The sequence below is a fragment of the Vollenhovia emeryi genome, unplaced genomic scaffold, assembly GCF_000949405.1.
Source record: "Vollenhovia emeryi isolate VEMERY1.0 unplaced genomic scaffold, V.emery_V1.0 DF939120.1, whole genome shotgun sequence".
Lineage (NCBI taxonomy): Eukaryota > Metazoa > Arthropoda > Insecta > Hymenoptera > Formicidae > Vollenhovia > Vollenhovia emeryi.
The window spans coordinates 2882925-2897741 of NW_011967246.1; the positions used below are offsets into that span (position 1 = coordinate 2882925).

At 40.5% G+C, this 14817-nt stretch overlaps 2 protein-coding genes and 1 long non-coding RNA gene across 5 annotated transcripts in view; 1 reads left to right on the forward strand and 2 right to left on the reverse strand.

Annotated features, from left to right (window-relative positions):
• The first annotated feature begins 100 nt into the window (after positions 1-100).
• On the forward strand, positions 101-6380 carry LOC105570585 (tyramine beta-hydroxylase). Of its 3 annotated transcripts, XM_012027899.1 has the most exons (13): positions 101-195; positions 1371-1468; positions 2253-2454; positions 2560-2728; positions 2915-3068; positions 3146-3292; positions 3540-3787; positions 3979-4132; positions 4447-4710; positions 5063-5293; positions 5437-5565; positions 5701-5875; positions 6101-6380. In XM_012027899.1, the coding sequence occupies exons 4-13, from the start codon at positions 2583-2585 to the stop codon at positions 6244-6246; spliced, it is 1794 nt and encodes a 597-aa protein (XP_011883289.1). In that variant the 5' UTR covers positions 101-195; positions 1371-1468; positions 2253-2454; positions 2560-2582; the 3' UTR covers positions 6247-6380. The 3 variants fall into 3 exon arrangements, with proteins under 3 accessions (XP_011883289.1, XP_011883290.1, XP_011883291.1); XM_012027900.1 differs by lacking the exon at positions 1371-1468 and having other exon boundaries at positions 106-195; XM_012027901.1 differs by lacking the exons at positions 101-195; positions 1371-1468 and having other exon boundaries at positions 2307-2728.
• LOC105570586 lies at positions 1369-2239 on the reverse strand. The gene is made up of 2 exons (XR_001009596.1): positions 1910-2239; positions 1369-1512 (listed from the first exon to the last, which is right to left on the reverse strand). It is a non-coding gene; the product is annotated as an uncharacterized LOC105570586 (long non-coding RNA).
• A 157-nt stretch (positions 6381-6537) lies between the features above and the next one.
• LOC105570584 (active breakpoint cluster region-related protein) overlaps positions 6538-14817 on the reverse strand; it is a 10698-nt gene continuing 2418 nt past the window's right edge. The window contains exons 2-13 of the mRNA XM_012027898.1: positions 14149-14641; positions 13263-13497; positions 12790-13069; positions 12540-12719; positions 12254-12469; positions 11956-12075; positions 11616-11860; positions 11119-11383; positions 10473-10755; positions 10053-10323; positions 9629-9800; positions 6538-9548 (exon numbers count right to left, since the gene is read on the reverse strand). Coding sequence (XP_011883288.1) covers positions 9126-9548; positions 9629-9800; positions 10053-10323; positions 10473-10755; positions 11119-11383; positions 11616-11860; positions 11956-12075; positions 12254-12469; positions 12540-12719; positions 12790-13069; positions 13263-13497; positions 14149-14641 — 3183 coding nt within the window. The 3' untranslated portion in view covers positions 6538-9125. The remainder of the gene's footprint in view (positions 9549-9628; positions 9801-10052; positions 10324-10472; positions 10756-11118; positions 11384-11615; positions 11861-11955; positions 12076-12253; positions 12470-12539; positions 12720-12789; positions 13070-13262; positions 13498-14148; positions 14642-14817) is intronic.

Below are 14817 nucleotides of genomic sequence, written 5' to 3' on the forward strand. Positions count from 1 at the left end.
AGCCTGCGGGAGATACTGAAGTGTAAAAACTAAAGTCATAAATCATACGAAGATGTTGAAAGTATATATAAATGTTAATGCATACATAAATATTAATTGAAGTACTGGTATAAAATGCTGTCGTTTTATGAGCGCTATTTTATTGCGTGACATCGTTTAATCGTGTACTATTAGTCGCTGGGTGTGTTTTTGTAGGTATGTATTGATATTTTTAAAACGTCTATTAATGTTTATACTACTTTTACAAATTTACTTTTGCAGTCTTCAAAAATCGGTGACGACATAAGTTTTTGTCATATTTTTTTATAGTATTGCTAAAAAAATATTTGTTGGTATTTAACTTTTGTCGAAAGAACAAAAACTAGTGATACAATATATTCTAATTCCATTTCTACACGAATGACAAATGAGAAATATACGTGAAAAATGATAAAAGAAAATATACCCAATTGAATGAAATAACTTCTTACATCTGATCATAATTTTTGAAGCAACAGAATGCCATTAACGTCCGAAGGAACTTGACGCGAAGAGTTTAGACACGTATACATATATGGCAATAAATCTAAGAAGAGCATAATTCACAATGATAAAGAAGTCAAGTAAAGAAATCATTGAATTCAATTTTAATTCATTTCAATATGTCTACTACTGTCCACAGCGACATGGAAGAATATGAGGAATTTTATATTGATTTCAAGGATCGGATCGAATGTCTCTTAAATCCAGCCTGTCATATCTATCTTCTAAAACTACGAGCGATAGTTGTTTACTGTGAGAAATAGTTTTACGAGCTATGATTGATTCTAATTGAGAGTCTTAATTGTTGAGCGAGGGCAGCTAAACAGCTGCCGTAGGCATTTCACAAGCGCGTTATGAAGCTATTAACGATAAAATGTATAAAATATCTAAGTGCAGATTCTTATCAATCACATCAAAAATAAAAAACTTCTCCAGTTTCTTTCACATAGTCGTCTAAATATGTCGTTTCGTAACTTGAAAACTACAAAAACTATACTTTACAAAAGTGCTGAAACTTTCATAGAAGAATCATATTTCAATGCTAGATTATCACAAAGTGTTTCGTGATAAGCGTTTTGCGACACTACATTTTCAAAATACATTTCTCGTACGCAATAATCTAATAATAATCATTTCAATATGTGACAGTTCGCACGTTTCATTGATTACTTACTGCATAAGTAGATGTGACGCTGATCAGTGCAAAAAACACAGCCAAATATAATTCGCATATTTACTTCACAATCGACATTCCTAAAATTAGTCTCCCTCGCATGAATTGTTTCCGTTAATAACACGTAATAAAGAGCCTCAGCTGCAATAAGTTCAGTGGAATTTCTTGATTACAGTCCGGCTGCAAAGCACGCCCCACAAATGGAATGCAATATAAGTTCCTCGGAATATATTCGTATATGAAGACGGTCTCCCTTTCTCCACACAGGATTTCGTAAGAAACCCTCCGTAATTCTAATCGCAGATTCTTCAATCGATCTGAAATCAATTTTTATTTATGAATTTATATTCAAAAGTAGAAAATATGTTCCAAGAACGGAGATTAATATTTACACATAGCATAAATCTTTGAGTAGCGAAAAGTGTAGTTATTAATAATTTATAAGTAATCAAATCAAAGTAAGATATTAAATATCAAATTAATATTAAGATATTTGTAGCTTTCAAATTATAAGCGATTAAAAAAGTTGAGTTTCTTTTTTATAAACTGTGTCGAAAGATTTGCCAGAGGCAGACTCTAAATTAGCAATCTACGATAGTTAATTCTCTTCTCTTTTATCAATCAAGTTATTGGAAATAGTCGCCGTCTTCCTAATCAATCTAGGATGAGATTACGTTCATATAAATTAATTTTACTTTGAAATCAAAACCTTACCTCTCTGTATTACTCACAATTAATATTTTTAAATATTCGCATTATTATAGCATTTTAGAATGTTTTAAACGGGAACGGATCAAAATTCATAATTCAACAAAATTAATTCATTTCGAAAAAGTGCGAAAATGTTTGATTCTTTTCTATTGTACCGCAATATCTGTAAAAAAAGAAAAATAACTTACATTAAACGAATAATATATAAATTGCCTCATTACTTTTTTGAAGAACATATGTGTACAACATTAAACAGAAATACAAATATTTAAATATTCTGTAATAAACAAAATTTAAGTTGGATGAGAAGTTAGACCAAATTTACACACTTTTATTTCTTGGACAGCTTAAACAACGTATAAACGAACTCCTACATATAAACGAACCGCGATAAAGAGCGAGGAGTGGCTCGAACCAGTTTCCCCGAGCTTGCGCATCTAGCGTTGTTTCCGCAAGCGCGGAATCCTGCGGGTTACGAAAGTTCGCAGTAAGGATCCTCAGTGCAAATCCACCCTTTGCGGACTTCGCAATACAACACTGCAAACCTCGTAAATACCGTTCAAAAAATTGGGATAATTTTGGCACAAGATTCGAGTTAACGAAAATCCAAATCGGCGACACTTGGCGGGTTTACTTACTGGATTACTTCGTAGGAAGATTTTACGAGGATTTGATTATGTTGACGATGATGCTGTTTCTGCTTGTCGCTCTCGCGACCATCCAATCGGGTTGGTCCCGAAGCGAGTCCTCGATCGGTGAAAACGCGGCTGGGGACGCGGTGCATACAGTTCCGCTCGGCTCGGAGGCGACCTTCCACTGGAGGTGCGATTTCGAATAAGATCGTTCATCATTGTAATCGCCTATTTGCAGGAATGAATGTTAATTTTAATTACTTGAAAACTTGTGCAAACAAACATGCGTGTGATGACTCGTGACTTCTCTTTTGACGTTTAGTTACTTGAAGACTATCAGTGTCATAACTTTATTCAATTCGTCACCGATTTTCAGAGTGGATCTAATGAACAAACTGGTGACCGTGGAAGTTCATTTCGTCGGCAATAATAACAGCTGGTTCGCGATCGGATTTTCCGACTATGGAGAACTGAAACCAGCTGATTATTGTCTCTTCTGGTCTGACTGGCACCAACAAGTTCATCTTCAAGTAAAATATTCAGTGATGTGAAGCATTAAATCGTTGTATAAGAAAATATTGTTTTCATTCTTACTGATAATCGGCAGGACTCGTGGGCGGATGCCGACGGGAAATTACATCTGGACGCTCAGCAAGACTGCGAGGGCTTCGAGTGGAAAAGACGTGGTAATATCACGAAATTCACATTCTCCCGCAGGTTCGACACTTGCGACGAGCGTGACTATATCATTGAGGTGAGTACAACTTGTGTATTTGTGACTTGAAAACTTGCAGAAATTTCGAAGCGTCTAAAACAAAAATCGTGTTATTTTAATATCACACGGAACAATCGTCGGAAAACTTGGAAGAATCGAGATTGTTAAGTCTACTTTATGCGAGACAAACCTTGCAGTAAATTTGAGCCTTCGACTGACATGCTCCATCTGAGGGATACCAGAAATTATATCGTAAGAAGTTGTGGAATGAAATGTTCGTTTTTAGAAAGGTACCACGCACCTAGTGTGGCTCCGCGGTCACGGACCGCTATCCTCCTTGGCCGGCCTTGAAACATCGGACGCAAAATCGTCGGGCATGTCTCGTACCGAGTTACAAAGAGCGTCCCATAAAAAGCCCAGGTTCCCCGAGAATTCCTGGCAGCTGGAATTACTCGCCCATCGGGTTCAAGTGCCGAAGGAGGAGACCACCTATTGGTGCCGTGTGCATAAGTTGCCGTCGGTATTAAGTCAGAAGTGCGTATTGGCAGTAAACTAGTGAGATCTGCATACTTGATCAATGACTTTTTATTTATCCAGAATTGTTTGCTTAATGCAAAATCCAATTAGATCTTTTATTAACGCTTTTACTAATTGGATTCTTTATTCTGAAGACTTAATAAATGTAAGTGTATAACGAAATAAACAGAAGAAATATTTACTGGTAGGCATCATATCCTGCAATTTGGTCCAGCTGTTCAAGCGGGTAACGAACATCTTGTACATCACATGGAAATCTTTCATTGCGCCGGACCCGTGGATCTAGAAGTCCCAATGTACAATGGACCCTGTGAAGGAGCAGATAGGCCCGAAAAAACGCAGGTAGTTGTCTTCTCATGTCTATACAGCGGATGATGTATACGTTAACAACTAAAAAAATAGCTCCTTTCATTAAAATTAAGAATTTGACCCACTTCAAACATTCTTTTCTATTAAAATAAAGGATTTTAGATTTTCCAAATTACAGAGTAACTTATTGATTTTCTGACTTAAATTGTTGGTCTATGTTCTCGATTATGAAACATATCGTCGGTCTTCAATAAAAATCATCGAGGATTCTTCTTTTGAGAATAAAACTCATATCTTCGATCGTGACTTCCAAATTTAACTCAGTTCATTCATGTTAAATCACCCAGATCTGCAAGAAGGTGTTGGCAGCATGGGCGATGGGTGCCGACGCGTTTGTATATCCGGAAGAAGCCGGTCTATCCATCGGCGGGGCCAATTTCAATCCGTACATCATGTTGGAGGTGCATTACAATAATCCCGAGCTACACCAAGGTGTCGTTGACTCCTCCGGAATCAGATTTGTTCTTACCAAGACTCTCAGAAAGTACGACGCCGGTGTCATCGAGCTCGGTCTCGAGTACACCGACAAGATGGCCATACCTCCACAACAGGTAAAACAACTAATTGATTGTAATTTATAAAAATTCTCGACTATAAGTTCACGCACGTAATAAAACAGTTAATCGAAATCATGGAGTTCGCATTGCAAAATTTTACATTTATATAAACATCTCTACATAACAATTATTTAAATAAATATACTTTTTATCTCATACATACATAGGTAACGAATAAATTCTTAACCCGATTAAATATATATGTCTAATATTTATCCATACATTTGATTTATCTCCAAAAGTACGCGATTACGATTCTACAAATCTCTTCTTAAAAAAAAAAAGAGGCGGACGTTTGGACGTGCACTCTTCAAATTTAAAATCAGGTCTCGGCAATTTCTTTCAGGAAGCCTTTACGCTATCCGGTCATTGCATTGCGGAATGCACCGGAGTCGGATTGCCCCAAAGTGGCATTCGCGTTTTCGGCTCTCAACTGCACACGCATCTGACGGGCACCAAAGTCACCACCCGTCATGTAAGGGACGGTGAGGAGCTGCAGCCGTTGAACTATGACAATCATTACTCCACTCATTTCCAGGAGATCAGACTGCTGCCGAAGCCGGTGACCATTCTGCCCGTAAGAAAATTAACTAAGGAAAACAAATATGTAGAAATAAAGTAGATAGTAAATGCGAGTAAATCAATTAAATAGCTTTACGTCATACATTAATGTTCATAATGATAAAAAGAGTGTTCTTATTACAAAAACTAAATTTGCAGGGGGATTCCCTGATAACTACATGCACTTACAACACTATGGAAAGAGATAACGTGACTCTTGGCGGCTTTGCTATATCCGACGAGATGTGTGTTAATTACATTCATTACTATCCCAATGCGCAACTAGAGGTAAATTTAATTCACAAGTAAAGTAAAAAACTAACCAAGTGCATAAGTGCATTTGTTCGCATTAATCGATTATTTGAAAAAAATGAATATTCGCATAACAACTGATCATCATACGAATTTCCATGTTACAATTAGGTGTGCAAGAGTGCCATAAGTGACGACGCTTTGCGGACGTACTTCCGCTATATGCGAGAATGGGAAAACCAAGGGACCAGTGCGGAAAAGGGCATCTCGGCGAATTACAAGAGCGTCGAGTGGACCAAGGTCCGCGTGGAGGCTCTTCATGATCTCTACGAAGCTGCGCCATTAGGTTCGTAGGCAATAGTTAAAAATCACGCATAAAAAATAACTCCATTAATTTTCCCTTATATTCTATAATAGCAACTTTTAACGACATAGGAAAAATGTTTTTTTCTTTAATTATTACCGATGAAGTCTTAGTACATATGTATCTCTGCAATAATTTTCAAAATCCAGATATCGTAAAGTTCTCTCCTCTCCTTCTCTTCCAATCTATTCTCAATTGGTTTATCAGGGATGCAGTGCAACGGCTCCGATGGCTCCCGATTACCCGGCTTGTGGAATAATATCGCGGCCACACCCGTCAGATTGCCTTTGCCACCGCCAGCCAGAGATTGCCTGGAATCTTCAATCCAGGAAGACATCTCAAACCAGATGTAACCAAGTGGTTTAAAAAATTTAAGTCGGTCATTCCATTGTGTCGAAATTTCAAGAGAGCAAGCAATTAAAGAATTCCAATCCAGGGCATATCAAATTTAGCGTTGTCTGCTACTTCATTAAAATCTTCTCTGAAATTGCAATGCTTATCCTTAAACACTTGGCACTTGCTTCCTTCGATACGTTGCAATACTTGATTGTTGGATGTTTGTAAGAGGATTCCATGACATTAAAACTTGACCGACGACATCCCGTGGAGGCGAGACGTAAAAAAATCCATAAAGTCGATGTAAAAGTTTATAAACCTTCAGTATATTTGTTCACTTTAAGTGTGTTTCTTCACTTTTTGGCAGTACAGTACGCATTTCGCTGCGAACAAGCTAGCTTGATCAAATCTTGTAACAAATACTTGTGACGATAATTGTCTCTGAGTAATAATATTAATAATATTAATAATAACACAAATAATAGTCGAGGAAATTCGTTTTTACACTTCGTATTAATGTACAAAAAAAAGACGAACGTCCCTTAAAAACGACGATATCAAAATTAATCTTGGTATATGCGGTATTTCTTTTTACGGTATAATACATACACGGGGTAAGGGGAGATAATACACGCATACAAACAAGCACAAACACGCACGCGTTCATACGCACGAGATACAATAGTTGCCTATTTCGTTCGAGCATAAACAATTTAATACTTCCTATACGTCTTCGTTTTCTATCGAACACTCTCGTCAGACTTGGCTCTTTTTTTCGTTTTCTTTCTCTTTTATGTAATTTGTAAACTTTGTAGACGGCCTGGCATAATACGCAAAACACTCTGTACTAAGTTCCATCAACTTGTATCGCTAAACTCGCGTGTTTGTGTTTTGTCTCTCATTATCGACTATAATATATTTTTTTACTGCAGAGTATTCCAAAAATCATATCTCATTAATTAAATTAGTTAACAGTATTTCGTGCAAAAAGAACTTTAGGATATGTATTTTTCTTCCCCTTTCGAGAAAATTAATTTTGAAGATTACTGAAAATTTCGTGATTTAAAATACACTTTCTCGTAAAATAAGGAAACTTAAAATTTCTCAAGAATAAATTGATTCTGAATTCTCAACTCTTCTCCGTAACAAGATTATTCTTTCCAAAAGATTGTTATATATGAACTACGATCTTTGGGACACTCCACACACGTGGGAACATACCTTTCTCTTTGGCATCTTATTAAGCTGCATTTAGACGGTAATAAAAAAAAAAGGATTCACGTTAATCAAAATTACTGTCGAAAAATACCGCCTTGACGGAATAAGGAGAGCTTCTCTCTTGCAGTCGTATGTCTTTTCGGGTCAGAGCTCCGAGCTTCTTGGTGCAAAGATTCGATTCTTCTTAGAAAACTCGAGCAAATGGAATGGACGATTATTACATTATACATGTATAACAGATTTTGCACATAGTGAGGAACGTCGTTCCCTGAACTCCGCATATCTTCAAAGAAAAAAGCGAAATCTCCTCTCTCTTTCTCATTCTGCTGAATGCTGTAATGTTTCTGCGAGATGTACGCTATTGTACGAGTACACGAGAGTACAGTGTCCATATTACTTAGGGCGATAGGTTGCTTCCTGCAACGGATATACAAAAAGATTCGTATAAAAAGATTTAGATTCTCTGCTAGGAACACACGTCACGTGAAAAAGTACTTATTTTCTAGAGCACAGTCCCGTACACAAATTTCAGGCTTTAAACACCTCGATCTCGGACTTTATACAAAATTTTATTATTTTACCTTCTTACCCTTTTCTATTATTTTACCTTTTATCCTCCCTTAAAAGATTCTTATTCTTTAACTCTCGTTTTTTTCTCTATAAATTTTCAGGACACTTTTAATATACAAAGGTAACATCTTTACCAATTTGCTTCGACTTATCACTTAATCTTCTCTCTTTGGCCAATTTTTCACCTGAAATTTCTGCACCATTTCTTCTTTATGTCGAAAATCTCATTTTAGAAAAGATCATCAATTTGATTGCGCGCGAGCGACATTGTCCCGCTCAGACAATATGAAGTAGAAAATATATTATGAACCTCAAAAGTAAAAAGATATATGTATATATATATATATTATTATTGATATTACGCTTTATATATACGTTCTATAAGAGCAGCTCGGCTATATTATTTTGCACGCATATGGAGTATAGGAGTTTTATCCTCCTAGGAGGGTTTCATCAAAGCCACTCTATTCGTTTTAACATACTTCCAGGCTTTGCTGCGTAAAAGAGATATGTAACGCGAAACTACAAAAGAGACCAACGATATAAATGGAGTATTTGTGCCAGCGCGCAATACAAAAGACATCTGACAGGTGTTTGAAGGACGGAAATTGGCGAGATTGTTTCCCTGATTTAATTTAATTAGTTAAATGTATTAATAAAAAGAATGAAAATAAAACTTGCAGTCATTTCATTGAAACATTCGGCAAAGCGAACTCTCATATTGCACCTAACGCAAATAAAAAGATTTAATTAAATGGAAAGTTTCTGACTTCAGACACGCGTAGAAAATTATGAGCCCTCTTTTCATAATGCTATTATTCGTTACGCAAGTTATTTTTTTATGTAAATGATGTAACACATTATGGCATTATGGCATTGTGGTAACAGAAATTACGTTCCTTTTTGACATTCAATAAGTGGGTCGATCGTAAGATTAAGTATAACGATATCGATGAGTTACCAGGCTGTTCTTCAGACACCATTACATCGTCTTTTCGGCGTTTGCTCCGTCGGGAAGAAAATGGTCGAGTTTCCGTCGCCAAATTACCTATCGATCTCAAATCGAACGGCAACGTTAATCGCTTTCAGGATCAGGGGAGTTTGTCGACTAGAGAGGTTGATTGTTCTGCTGTTGAATGTGTAACTGCAGGAAGCAGTAGAGAATGCCGGCTTGCGCCATCACGTCGACGGTGCCGGCAGCCAAGGGATCGCGGCTCTTGGCGTCGCTGCGCGAGTTACTGGTGCCGGGTCGCAGCAACGTGGGCCCGAACACTGTCGCCAGGTTGTGCAGCGACATCTTGTTCTGCGCCTCGTGCTTGTTCACACGGGCCAGGTGTGCCAGCAAGAAGTCGATTACCGCTTTGTTCACGGCAGGCAGACCCTCGTAAACGCGGCGCAGGGCAGCGCCCCGTGATAGATCACCCGTTTGGAAGGCCTCCAGGAATGCCGGATAAAGAGCATCGGTGAACAGCGCCTCCGGCATCTCGCGCAAATACAACTTTAATACGCCCGTCACCGAGTGCACGTCCACCTACGCGTCCACGTTTGCAAACATCAGAACAGTCTCTTGCCAATCTTCTGCCAATTACGAGAAATGCTAGACAAACGTACCTCTTTAAGTAGCTGCTCCGCCTCGTACGAATTGCTCTCGAACGACTTGCGCAGCCTCGCCACATCGGACGCCGAGCCTGAAACGCGATACAGACCTACCTCGCCGACGCCGCGTCTCTCCACCTCTCGCACGCATGCTGTTATTATGAAAGGCACGTCGCGTTTCTCTCGTCTGCAAAATTGCGAAACAGTATAATTGCTAACTTTCAATTTAAAATGTTTTAAAATATTTCATTGAAAAATCGAGAAACTCGGAGAAACTTTGTTTTACAGGAAGTAACAAACTTGTACATTTCAATTGCAGATTCTTCGTGATTTGAATATTTAGTTAATTTCTCCTAATTAAAATTCAACGGAAGGAAGAGGAAAGTTAATTGACTTTTTAATTTCCCAACTATTCTAATTCGAATAAAATCGCGCGTACTTGCAAACTTGCTGGATCTTGGCGCCGAATAAGCCTTGTGGCTTGGCCGATGGCACTCGCCTCAGAGTGACCTCGCTGGGAACAAAACGCAGTGCCACGTCCAATGTTGCGGGTCCTAGGTTTAATAACCTTTCCACCTGATCAGATTGGAGCCAAGATCTACTCAATCGTTGAATGCACTTGCCTCGCAATACCGAGCGTGTGCCGCATTCCTCGTATAACAAGATCCTAACGTTCTGGCTTCCTTCCAGTTCTACCACAAAGGTCTCGCCTGCATGAAAGAAAGAAAAACTTAAATCAAGTAGAAAACATTAATACATTATCGCGATAAAAACTTTTAATTTTAAGCGCGTGTCGTTTGCGTTTAAGAGGATTAGTACCAAATACAACCTGTGAAACAGAAGCGAAGGTTCCTCTTACCCCAAATGGGAGCTTGACCTCTGGCGACGCGACTTCGCGCTCTCTTGAAGTAATGTCCATAGCTGTCGACTTCCACGATGATGTAGAGATCACCCACTCTGTCCAAGCCTGGCGGAGTCAAACCGAGCAGCGTCAGATGAAGATCACCCAGTAGCAAGCTCTCGTCGCGTCCAGACCTCAGCAGGTAGCTGCCCATGTCGGTCTGCAGATACGTTCGACAAGCGGTGACCCAAGCCTGCAGTTCGTACATCGACAATGGTAGCTGCCCTGGAGGCTGTCCGCCCTGTAAAGTACCAGTGACATGAATTCTTCAATCAAATGTAGCATAACAAATATAATACACGTAATACATTAATTCATCATATTGTTACGCCCGCGTTCGGAAAGCGACAACCCGCCACGATACAGATTTCAATTATTTTGTAAATGAGTTGTACTGATTTTAATTGGAGAATTCGAAGTTTGGTTTTCGAGCTAGGCGGACGTTCTCTCGTGTAATAAAATCTATCGTTCTCTTCTTAATCCTTTGTGATTTATGGAGCGCGTGTGAGTGCGCGAGTGACGTGGTCAGCGACTGCGGCGCAAGAGACGTGACAATATTTTTAAACATATTATGCTGTACAACCTTAATGAGAGACTTAACAACCTGTTGTAACGCCTCTACCGCCTCCACCCATTGAGAGCGCTCAAACTCGCTGGACAGGAAGAAGGTGTAAGAATTTTGTACTCGGTTCTGCTGACTCTTGTGCGCGACGCGCAGAACCAAGTTCGGCGAGGCTAATACCAGCTGGGCCTCAAGTTCGGCGAGTTTCTTGCGATTCTTCTCCGAACCTCTGCCACCCAGTCGAATCCGCTTCTCGTCGTTTCGTTCCTCCCACAGAATTTGATCGCGTACTGTACACGCTTGCGACCTGTCCGATAGTCATTTGTAATTTAGTCGATGTTCAATCAAACAAAAAACGTTTGCCTTTTTTATGAATATAATTAGTGTATTACTTTTATGACTAATGATAATCTATTCTGATAAGTGGTTAATTTTAAAATCAATGACTAATCCGATAGCATATTTTTTACAACTGATAAGGTTCTACTCTACATCATCAACGATAGATATCGCGACAGATAAGTGTTTCGCTGATTTACCTTAAAGCTACCACATTAGCGGGGCTGGCCTCGCGTGGCTCTATGCCGTCTTCCGTAACAGCGGCTTCCGCTACCGGCACGTACCACTTCAATTCAAACGTGAACTTATCCCTGCCAGACGCTTTGTACTTCGCACAGGCGATCACGTCGTTGAAGAGAAAGAGGTGCCTCAGCTTCCTGTGTCCGTCCGAGAGCTCGACCACAAACGAATTCTTCACCAATCTTCGTTGGGCTCTATCGTGGCTCTGTGCAAAAAAAAAAGCATATCAAACGTGGGGCACAGAAAACCATAAATCGCACAATGTCGTATAAAATTATATATTTATTGCGCGAATCTTACCGGAAACATCGACTTCGTCTGAATAATATTGAATTCATCTAGGAAGATCCTGGTCATAGCAAGAGCTTCCGACAAGGGCGCATGATCTGCATGGTTGACTGGCGTATGCTTGAGAAGATCCTGGAATAATCCAATAAACAAGAAAGTTGTCGCTACGAAATTCAAGATAAGATAAGACGACTGTACCACAATAAAGTGTGTTTCCAGAACTGAAGTTTGTAGTAGCCTGTTATCAGGATTTTATGAATCGTAAAAAAAATCACACACGCTGCCGATACACGTGTGGCAAGTTACTTACGTGTAAAACTAGAGCGTTCTTTTGCACTCGAGCAACTGGCTTGTGTAACAGATCTTCCAGAGACAGACCCGGGCCCTTCGGGAAACCCCTGAGTCTTATGTCTCTAGTGATCTCTCCAAACTGAGTGGAATGGGCGGAGCATCGTCGCACGGTATCGGTCGCGCGGGCGTAATTGTGCAAAAACGCACCATATAATCCTATATTACTGGCCATAATCTGAAACCAACGTAACACTGCAGTTTTCCAGCTCTACCTCGTCCCGCTTAAGACCGTCGAATTGTATCACCTTAAATTGTTCTCCTATGGTAGTCTTGCTGTCCCACTTTTCCGCCTTCTTTCGAAGACCGTCCAGAAACGTCTGGTGCAGAGCGTGCAGTTCCGGGATCTTATAGAACATCGTGCCGAATTCCTCTTCCGAAATGACCGGTTGAGACGTCGTTAGAGTTGCCCTAATAGCTTTCATATACTGCAGAAAAATGGGGCAAGTATTGCAAAATAACGTTTTACCACGGTAATGCGAATTAAAAGTGACATACTTGTAACATCACAGTTAAGCACTCGACATATACAGCCTCGCTCTCCAATACCGAGCTCACGATACACTTGACCATCGACGTCCTGTCGTCCTCGCGCTCCTTGCTCTTCTCTTGTCTGCGCGGCGTCGTCGGGGTCGGCGACTCCAGGCTACCCTCGCTCAGACTCAGCGGCTCGGCGTCGCTGCTGCCGGTCTCGTTGTCCGTACTGAGAGCACGCAGCAGAATCGGGGGCGCCGGACTGGCACCCTCTTCGTCTTCGCTGTCCATCGCCGCTCTGTGTCTGAAAGCAACGCGCACGATCACACACACGTATTCCGTCACCTTAACCCGGGAGTACTCGCGTTCGACCAATAAACGTATATTAGAGAGAACGAACGACGTAGGTGAGGCGCTTGTACTCCGCGTGGTTAATGGTCCCAGTGTGCTCCAGTCAAAGCGAGATCTGACGAGGCGGGAGATAACAAACGACTTACTGTATAAAATAATCGATGTTGACATAATTACTCTGATTGCCCGGCGAGTCTGGCAGCGAGGGTGGTCTTCGGCTCGCCGCCTTGCTACCATTGTTACTATTGACAGTGGGAACGCGCGCGTCAATGTAAACGTACTCTCCAGTCTGATCCAAGGCTACCGAGTCGTAGTAAGGCTCTTCCTCCGATGCCTCCGCGTCGCCGTCTTCGCCATCTTCATTGATAGCCTTTTCCAAGTCTGAGTGGTAAACAAATAATGGCAATTACTTCTGGATTTCGCGTGCATCAGAAAATAATTTATACAATTGGCGTACGAAGCTCCAAATCAGACTGTTAACTTTTGCCTGACTGTTACGGTCTTTACTTGTTGACTCATCGTGTTATATTCACTTGCGCCGTTTATGTTTTGTACTCTATTTTATTTTTACCGTTACCTGACTATTACTGTTTTTTACTTTTTGACTCATGATGTTATATCTACTTGCGCCGCGTTTTTTTTTGTACCACCGTCTCTTAGTTCATTACAATTTTATATCACTGACTGCGTAATCGATATATATTTTTAATTGTATTTGTAATTTTTTTCGTTACACTGAAGATGGTCCCATAAGGACGGAAACGTATGTATACATTTGCTATTATAATAAAGTAACTTTATCGGACATTACAACCTTGTTCAGGCTCTCAGTCCCTTTTGTTATACTTGATTTTATCGTACGAGCCATTGTTATTCATTATGTTATATTACTCTTAACTTTTCTTTGCGTAAAATGGGTAAGATTAAAAGTTAAATCCATTCGCTCGAATCTTTCCTCTGCCAATTGTACGTAGATTACCGAGTTCTCAAGTTCAACAAGAGGACGAGGTTTATGCATATACGGGAAAATACCTTTCTCGTCCTCTTCCTTGAGAGATTCCTCATTCTTGTCCTTCTTCGAACTCCCGGTGACTTCGATCACTGTAACGTAATTACTTGGCACATCTGGATCACTGTTTCTTCTAAGTTCAGGCACTTTCTCGGGACTCCTTGGTATCTCGCTCTTCGGCCGCTTGCCAGCCGCGCCGAGAGTCGAGCTCAATTCGGACACGCACTTGTCTGGAAACTTGCTGTCCTCCCGTTCCGTCAAGGTGGGAGCGGACGGCCCGACGACGTTCTGAGAACTCGGCGAATTCGCGGAGTCCGCCAGGCTGTCCTCCGGCGCTTGAGGATCCTGTTGAGACTGCGCCTCCGTCGTCGCCTCCTGTTTATTCTCAGCCGCGTTCGTGCTCGCGCCGGCGAAACTGTTGGCCAGCTGCTTGTGTCGCTCGACGTCGGCCAGCAATCTCTCCAGATACTCCACATAAAACTCTTCCTTCTCGAGCTCCTCTCTCAAGGCTGTCACCTGCGAAGAGCGAATGAACCGCGTTCTTTCACACGTCGCTCGAAGACATTGCTTCTACTGTTGTCTTAAGAAGACAAATCGTACGAGCTTAGTTATTGTACACTTTAGAGGATTATGGAAAAGATACTTTGCCGGACTACATTGAAATACGATGGATTGTCTCTACCATTGTTCTA